At 38.5% G+C, this 8,518-nt stretch overlaps 1 protein-coding gene across 1 annotated transcript in view; it reads right to left on the bottom strand.

Moving 5' to 3' along the window:
- The window catches only part of DNAJB14 (DnaJ heat shock protein family (Hsp40) member B14), a 37,203-nt gene extending 29,894 nt beyond the window's left edge, over positions 1-7,309 (bottom strand). Inside the window, exons 1-3 of the mRNA XM_006152184.3 lie at positions 7,252-7,309; positions 5,437-5,514; positions 1,114-1,285 (exon numbers count right to left, since the gene is read on the bottom strand). Coding sequence (XP_006152246.1) covers positions 1,114-1,285; positions 5,437-5,514; positions 7,252-7,309 — 308 coding nt within the window. The remainder of the gene's footprint in view (positions 1-1,113; positions 1,286-5,436; positions 5,515-7,251) is intronic.
- Between the last annotated feature and the right edge of the window lie 1,209 nt (positions 7,310-8,518).

Raw genomic sequence — 8,518 nt, 5'->3', positions numbered from 1 at the left:
CGCTCTTCACTTGCGTAGTTCGCTGTACTGTATTTACTCTCCTTGGGAATCTCCTGATTAATCACTGTTCAGAGGACTTTGTTCTCAAACTCTAGCTTCCCTAGGAGAGCAGCATCAGTGTATCTGTAGTTTCATTAAGCTGTAGTAAGAATGAAAACAACGGTCTTTTCTGTAGTTTCATACTTAGAATCTCATTTTGTTTCTCATTTATGAAATTAGTAAAAGGTAGATTTTCAAAACCCAGTGCATAGTTTTCAACTCTACCTAATCCTTCTGCTCTGAGAAGTATATCATGAAGTAAAACGAAAACACAAAAACAGAATAATCAGAATAAAAGTATTAAAAAGAGAGATTCTCATGGTATTTGCATACACATAAAGATAGCCACAAGAAAAGAAAGAAATGGAACAGAAACTCATTAATGTAAGTAGGAAATCGACAGTGCTGTTGCTGTCAGCCTCTTATATGAAATTCTCCCACGTTCATGAACTATGTAAGACAAAACTGGCTTTTATCCTCTTTCAATATTGCTACCTAAGCAATCAATTATATTAAGACTGAAATAATATCTCTTTAAAAAATTATCTGGAAGAAGCTTTATAATTTAAAGATGCTTCAAAAGATAGAACCTGGGGCCAGAAGACGACATAGCGGCTAAGGCATTGGACTCTCATGTGGCTGGCTGCAGGTTGAGTCCTGGACCCAGAAGCTTTAAAATGACACTGGGCATGTGTGCGTGCGTGCCCAAAACCCAAGAGGAGAATGGAAGAGAAGGGACTGATTGCAGCTTGGCTGCATACGCTCCCTCCCCCCCCTCACCGGGGGATGATTTCTCACTTTCCCTCCCGCTGTCTCTCTCTCTCTTTGGCAAGTGCACACATCCTATGGCAAAAATCTAAAAGCAAAAAATAAAATAAAAGATGGAACCTTCCACAGAGCTGGTATGTTACAGACTGATTTATAAAGACTATGTAGCACAATACACACCCAGAGGTCAATTCCTTGACGTCTGTTTTTCTATTAAATTATATTTCAAATACTGCTTTTAGGTGTAACATTAAAAAATTACATGAGCATCAGTGATGACTGAGGTACAAAGCACGTTGCTCCTACCTGAGAACTCCGTCTACTTGGTCTTTGGTGTAGCCTTTTCCACTCTCCCCACTACCAGACGTGCTGTCCTTTGTGCAATTAGACTTGCTTTGATCACCACTCCCTGACGGTTTTCGGCAATGAGGGCTATTTCCAGCTGTGCTTCCATTTTTCATAATTATTTCCAACAGTGCTGTAGAAAGATAAAGTATATTGTGCCTATTTACATCAAGGTACATACACAAGATCTTGACAAGGAAGTGACAAGGCAGACAAGTTACAACCTGTGTTCTCCAAAGAGCCACCGTGGGTGGGGTCTTTTTAGATAGCAAGCAGCCCTTACATACTTAACTGTTTACAGAACACTGATTACCATTTAGAAATAGAACGTTAAGAGATTTAACATTGGTGAAAGAGACAGAGCAGAGGGAGATGGAAAAAGAGAAGAAAAGTGAAAAATCACCCTCTGGGGGGATGGTCACACCCACAAGTCCTTCTTCTCTATTCTCCTCATGAGATTTTAGGCACCACACACATGCAAACGGGGTGGGTTTTAAGCTTCCCAGTCTCGGACTCAAACTGAACATTTGGTCATGTGGAATCCAGCTGCCTTAACCTAAACACAATCTGCTGGTCCCCTAAGTAAACAAACTTTAAAAAAAGAAATTTAATGTGAATAACATGAAATTACTATATTCAAATGTTTATGAACCACTTCTGTCATATTATAGTCAAACTGCAGAGTACCAGAGAAAAAGAGAGAGTTTTCAAAGAAGCCAATGAGATCGCCCATAAAGAAACAGAAATTAGATTTCCTGTTTATTTCTCAACAACAACAATGGGAGTCAAAAGACAGTGGAGTATTCAAAATGCTCATAAAATTATGAGAGGACTTCAAAGAGTATGCAGAAAAATGGAATTAAAATAGGAGCTAATTTGGTGCAAAAATGTTGAAATTCGTGGTTTTTTAACAAGATATATTTTTCATAAACCTTTAGAAGACCCCTTGTATAACTGTCTACTTGAATTCTGCAATAATTTTCCAGAAACTGCGTAAGATAAAAACATGTTCAAAGAAATGAAAACTGAGAAAATCTGCCACTAAAGGGCTTGCATTAGGCCAGCAGCAGTGGCCCAGCAGTAACACGACACTGCAATGCTGGGGTCCATGGGTTGGTCCTGGGTTTGCACCTGAGGTCTCCCTGTACACTCTGGTGTGCATGTGCCCATAATCCTTGTGGCATGAAGACCCTACTGAGGCTCCTGTCTCTGTCTCTCTCTAAAGAAACAACTTTTAAAAAGGGAGAAAAATATATGTAAAACTTAAAAAGTTTTAAGACTCATGAGAGGATTCGGTAATATATACATTTCAAGCATAAGAAAACGTATTTAGAGAGGCTACCATGCAAAAAATAAATGGACGAACACTGTGGTGGATGTATGAGTAAATCTACACACTGAGTGTATAAACGGTAACAGTTATGTCCTGGATTTGCTTTAAAACAGGCTGGGGAGGAAGGTATAAAGTGGAGGTAGAGAGAATGTACGAAATAAGATTGGCCTTATATATTCATAATGGTTAAAGACAGGTGGGTGGTAGGAATTAATTATATTATTTTCTTTTCTTTTGTGTATGCTTCAAACTTTTCATAATGAATTAAAATGAGACACAAAAAAATGAACAGAACTAAGAGGAAGAAACAAATATACCATCTTGGTAGAACCTTTTAACACATTTCAATCAGGAAATGACACAGGTAGATTTTTTTAAAAAAATCATTAAGGATACAGGTGACATAAACATCCGATTTAGTGAGCTTCATCTAAGATATGTAACATTACACTAGCTGGTACCTGTTCACTTTTTACAAGAAATGAAAACTGCGCACTAGGCCATAAAGTTATCCTATTTGAATCTCGAAGAATTAGTGTATGTACCCTATCTACAAACAGAATATATTTAAGTGAGAAATCATTTTAAAAAGTAGAAAAATAGCAAATGGATTGAAAAGGAAACAAAAACAAATCTAGATAACTCATGTATCAATGAAATAATTATAATAAAAATGAAAAAATACTTACAGTTGAATTAAATTGTAACTACTATGTATTTCTTATGGGTTGACGAGATATTCATGTGCAAAGGAATGAATCTGACCCATCTGTCACACCGTACACAAACACTGACTCAAAATGGATCATACACCTAACTGTAAGAGCTAAAAACTATAAAGCTCTTAGAAGAAATTACAGAAGTAAATCTTCAGAACCCTGATTTACACAAAAAATCCCTACATATAATGACAAAAGTACAAGTGACCAAAAAAAGATAGAAATGTGAGCTCTCTCAAAACTGAAAGTTGTACTTTAAAAGCTATCATCACCAGAGTGGAAAGACAATCACAAGATGAAGAAGCCACATAACTGTTCAAAGAAATGCATCCAGAATATATAAACAATTCTTACCATTCAATAATTAAAAAAAAGACCAAAATCCAATTTAAAAAAATCTTTAAAGGAGGGCCAGCAGGTGGTTAAGGCTCTGGACTCCCACATGGTCAACCGCAATCTGAATTCTGGATCTGGCAGCTTGAACATCATGCTGGGTGCACGTGTATGCATGGCCAAAATCCCAGGAGGAAAACAGAAGAGAAGGGACTGTAGCATGGCCAGCCCTCCTGGGGTGTGATTTCTCACTTTCTCTTTCACTGTCTCTGTCTCTCTGGCAAGTGCACATGCCCTATGGCAAAAACCTCAAAAACAAAACAAAACAGTAAAGGATCTGAACAGACATTTCTTCTAAACAAATAAACACATGGCCAATAACTGCAATGAAAAAGTTGCTCAACATCATTAGTCATTAGGGAAATAAAAATTTTAAAAAATTCAAAACCACAATAAAATACCATATTAGGATGGCTATAAAAAGGAGAATAATACTAAGTGTTGACAAGCTGAGAACAAATTGGAACCCTGATACACTGCTGGTAGGAATGAAAACAGTGCAAGTACTTTGAAAATTATATAGTTACCATTTGACTCAGCAATTCCATTCCTAGTTATATACCCAAAATAAATGAAAATATCTACACAAAACTGGTTCAAAAGTGCTCATAATGGTTACTCATAATGATAAAAAAGTGGAAACAACTGAATGTCCCTTAACTGATGAACAGATAAATAAAATGCAATAGATTCGACAATGGACTATTACTTGAAAATAGAGAAATTGGGACCAGCAGATGGCGTAATGGTTACATCACTGGACTCTCACATAGTTAAGTGCAGTTCGAGTTCCAGACCCAGCAGCTTAAAACTCACGCTGGGTGTGTGTGCGTGCATGCCCAAAATCCCAAGAGGGGACTGGAGGAAAAGGGACTGCAATGTGGCCATCCCCCAGAGGATGATTTCTCACTTTCTGTCTCCAGCAACCGTTATGTGCCCTAAAGCAAAAATCTCTCTCTTAAATAAATAAATTAAAAAAAAGAAAAAGAAAAGAAAAAGAAAGAAAAAGAAATGAAGTACTGATATATGACACAACATGGATGGACTTTGAAGACCTTGCTGAGTGACAGAAGCTAGTCACAAAGGCACACGCTGTGTGATTCTATTTGCATGAAACGTACAGAATAGGCAAACCTACAGAGACAGACAGATTAGTCATTGCTGAGTGGGGAGGAGGGAGACCTGGGGACAAACAAGGAGTGACTACTAATGAGTACGGGGTTTCTTTCAGAGGTAAGAAAACATTCTAAAATTGGTTGTTGTAATGACTGCATAATTTTGAATATACTAAAAACCCACTAAACGGGATACTTTAGAAGAATCAATTGTATGGTATATAAATTACATCTCAGTAAACTATCATGTATTTTTTTAAATCTCAGTAGTGCTGTTGGTAAATCTGAAAACATATAAGTATTTGTTATTTATATTTTACTTATATATGAGAACTTTCTACCATACCTTTTTTTGCTAGTTTCTTTCTTTCATGACAAAGAAGTGAGAAAGACAGAGAGACAAACAGCCCCAATAAGGTTTCATACCATGATCCCAACAGCCCTTCAGCTTTTCAGCGAGCCTGACACACACGTACCAGGCAAGCACAGGTCAACCTGGGAACCAAACCCTGATCTTCCATGTAGTTTCCAGCACTGCAGAACAATACATCACCACTTCAACACAATGGCTGGACTTCTACCACAACTTTTCCCTGATTAGTGCATCTAAAACATCATCAAGGAAATAAAAAATCTGGCTCCAATGACAGTTGTTGATGGTATAGAAAAGTACTCAATTAGATAGCAGTGTATTCATTAATAGCAAGAGAAATATAACATTTACTGTCCATTTTTAACGTAGCATAGTCTACATTTAATGCAAAGAAAAAAGCATGTTCTAGGGAGTAGTGGTTTGCAACATCTAAACAAGAAAAAAGTTTGTAAGAATTCTGGGAAGAAGATGACAGCAGCTGAATTTTTTTTTTTTTTTTTGGAGGGGAAACGTTTTTTGCTATAGGGCGCGCGCGCTCGCCAAAAAAACAGAGAGACACAGAGAGCGAGAAAGCAAGAAATCACCCCCCAGGGGGAATGGCCACGCAGCAATCCCTTCTCCTCCATTCTCCTCTCAGGATCTTGGGCATGCATGCACACGTGCCCGGCGTGAGTTTAAGCCGCCGGGTCCGGGGCTCGAACCACAGTTGGTTACGTGGGAGTCCAGCGACATAGCCATAACACTAACTGCTGGTCCCAGCAGCTGAAATTTTTAAGCTCTCCAAATTCCCTCATAAAATCAGAGACCAATTAAATAGCAAACCAAAACTTCAAGCACAAAATCTCAAAATAAAAAAAAGGGGAGGTAAGACGACAGCAGCTTTAAGATCTGTGTGAGTATTAGCAACAACGTGGAAAGAAGCAGAGGACAGTAATGGGGCACTTGTCAGCCCATAAAACAGAAGAAACCCAGCATGATCACCAGGGGCTCTCACCCACAACAGGAGAAAGGGAGAAAAGCATGTGGAAGGGAACAGATTCTGCTGCTACAACAGCACAGGACTGCAAGGGTTCACAGCAGAGCCGGAGGGCACAGAACACTCCAGTCACTAGAAACTCAACATGAACCAATCAAACCTCTTCCAGAAGAAAGCCGCAGCAAGGAGATGCTGCTAGGAGCAAGAACCAAAATGAAGAAGACAGGATCAGTAGAAGAAAATAACAGAAAAACTCCAGATAAAAGTGGGGATGGAGGGGCCAGACACAGGCACAGTGGTGAAACAAGACAAACTCCCATGGGAAGGTTCTGGGTTCACATTTGGAGGTGTCCCTGAGGATGCTAGGCACATGAATGCCCATGATCCAGGGCTGACTTGAGATAGGGTGGCTCAGGCCAGGACCATATTGGGGATGGCATTTCTCTGTCTCTCTCTTTAGTCATGGAATAAATAAATAAATAAAAATAAAGTTTAAAAATTGCAAAAGGGGCCAGGTGGTGTAGTGGTTAGGGTGTTGGACTCCCACATGGCTGATTGCAGCATGAATCCCAGACCCCGTGGCTTGAAAATTACACCAGGATAGTGTGGATGTGTGCCCAAAATCCAGGGAGGAGAAAGGAGGAGAGGGGACTGGAGCGAGACATCCTCCTGCGGGTGATTTCTTACTTTTCCTCTCTCTGACTCTTTCTCCAGTGAGCACATGTGCCCTAAAGCAAAATCCTTTAAAAAAAAAAAAAAAGGAAAAGGAAAGAGCAAAAGAGACAAAATGAAGAAATCTCATTTTTCAAGGTGACTTAGTATTTTTCCTTAACTTGCTATAGGGCACATGAGTTTGCCAGAGACAGAAAGAGAGGTAAAGTGAAAATGCACCTCTTAGGAAGATAGCCACTCTGTAATCCCTTCTCATCCACTCTCCTCTCAGGATTTGGGGCCCCCATGCACACACATCCAGTGTGTTTTTCAAGTGCTGTAATCTAACAGCATATCTGTTCATGTGGGATTCAGCCACTTTAATCACACACCACCAGTTGGCCCACAGGGTGACATACTGTGAAACATTACACAAAAACAGGAGAAGAATCTGTGTGTTTAGAATGGTGAGTTACTTTTTTTGTTTTTCTCTAGTAAAGAAAAGTTTAACATTTTTAACCATTTTTTTTTTGTCTCACATCCACCAAATCCAATCCTTTCTCTGTACTGTCTGAAGTAGTTCACAGTAGTGTGCATCTGTTCATTTATCTGTCATCAAATGAGCACTTTGCCTAAAAGAAGGTCTGACTAGGTGAAAGATGTCTACAGTCTTTTGTGAAATTGTAGTTTTTCATTCATTTGTAAGGCATTTTTATAGATATCACTTTTATTTTTGGTACATGTGAAATTGCAACTGAAATTCATTTTATCCGTATTTTTTGAATGAACTGAATTTTTTTAAAGGCTAATTATACTAACGATACATACAAATGCATACAAAAAAAGATTGATGTCGGGAACCAGCAGTTAGCGTAATGGCTATGTCGCTGGACTCCCACGTAGTCGACCACAGTTTGCGTCCTGGACCCGGTGGCTTAAAGCTCATGCCGGGTGCATGTGCGTGCGTGCCCAAGATCCTGAGAGGAGAATGGAGGAGAAGGGATTGTGGTGTGACCATGCCCCCTGGGGGGTGATTTCTCGCTTTCTGTCTCTATGTCTCTCTCTGTCTGTCTGGTGAGCGCAGGCGCCCTATAGTGAAAACCTCTCAAAAAAAATATATAAATAAATAAAGGAATGAAAAAAAAAGATAGATGTCAAACTTGATACAAAGTTATTATAAGAAAAAAGTAAGTACAGAATAAATCTCTGGGGACTAGCAGATGATGTAACGATTATGCTGTCCACGTAGCTGACTATTGTTCCAGTCCTGGAACCAGTGGCCTAAACCTGGCATGCCAGGCTTGTGTGCATACCGTCCCTCCTGGGGGGTGATTTCTCACATTCTGTTTCTCTGTCTCTCTCTGGTAAGTGCACCACTCTACAGCAAAAATCTCTCTTAAAAAAAAAAAAAGAAGAAATCTTTGAAGACGATGAATGCAAATATCAAAGATGAACACTATAAAAGATGAACACTACAAAACCCACTATTAATATTTCAGAATAAGCTTAAAAGACTTTAAGAAATTATACATGGTTTTAAAAAATAAATTATACATGATATGGAAGAACAACATAAATCACAATTTTAATAATCCCAGAAAATACCTAGAACTTAGCTGATAAAACTCAAAATTAAAAAGTCAATTTTATAAAGTAGTAAACTAGAAGAAACAAAGAATTTATAAACACAATAGATAAATACCTTAAGACAACACAAAAAGGGGGGAAACTTTCAAAATTAAAAAAAAAAAAGAAAAGAAATTTAAGAGAAAATGGAACATACTGAAGATAGTTGAAGAAGATCCA

The sequence above is a fragment of the Tupaia chinensis genome, unplaced genomic scaffold, assembly GCF_000334495.1.
Source record: "Tupaia chinensis unplaced genomic scaffold, TupChi_1.0 Scaffold000340_1, whole genome shotgun sequence".
NCBI lineage: Eukaryota > Metazoa > Chordata > Mammalia > Scandentia > Tupaiidae > Tupaia > Tupaia belangeri.
This window is presented reverse-complemented; position numbering and strand designations above follow the sequence as displayed.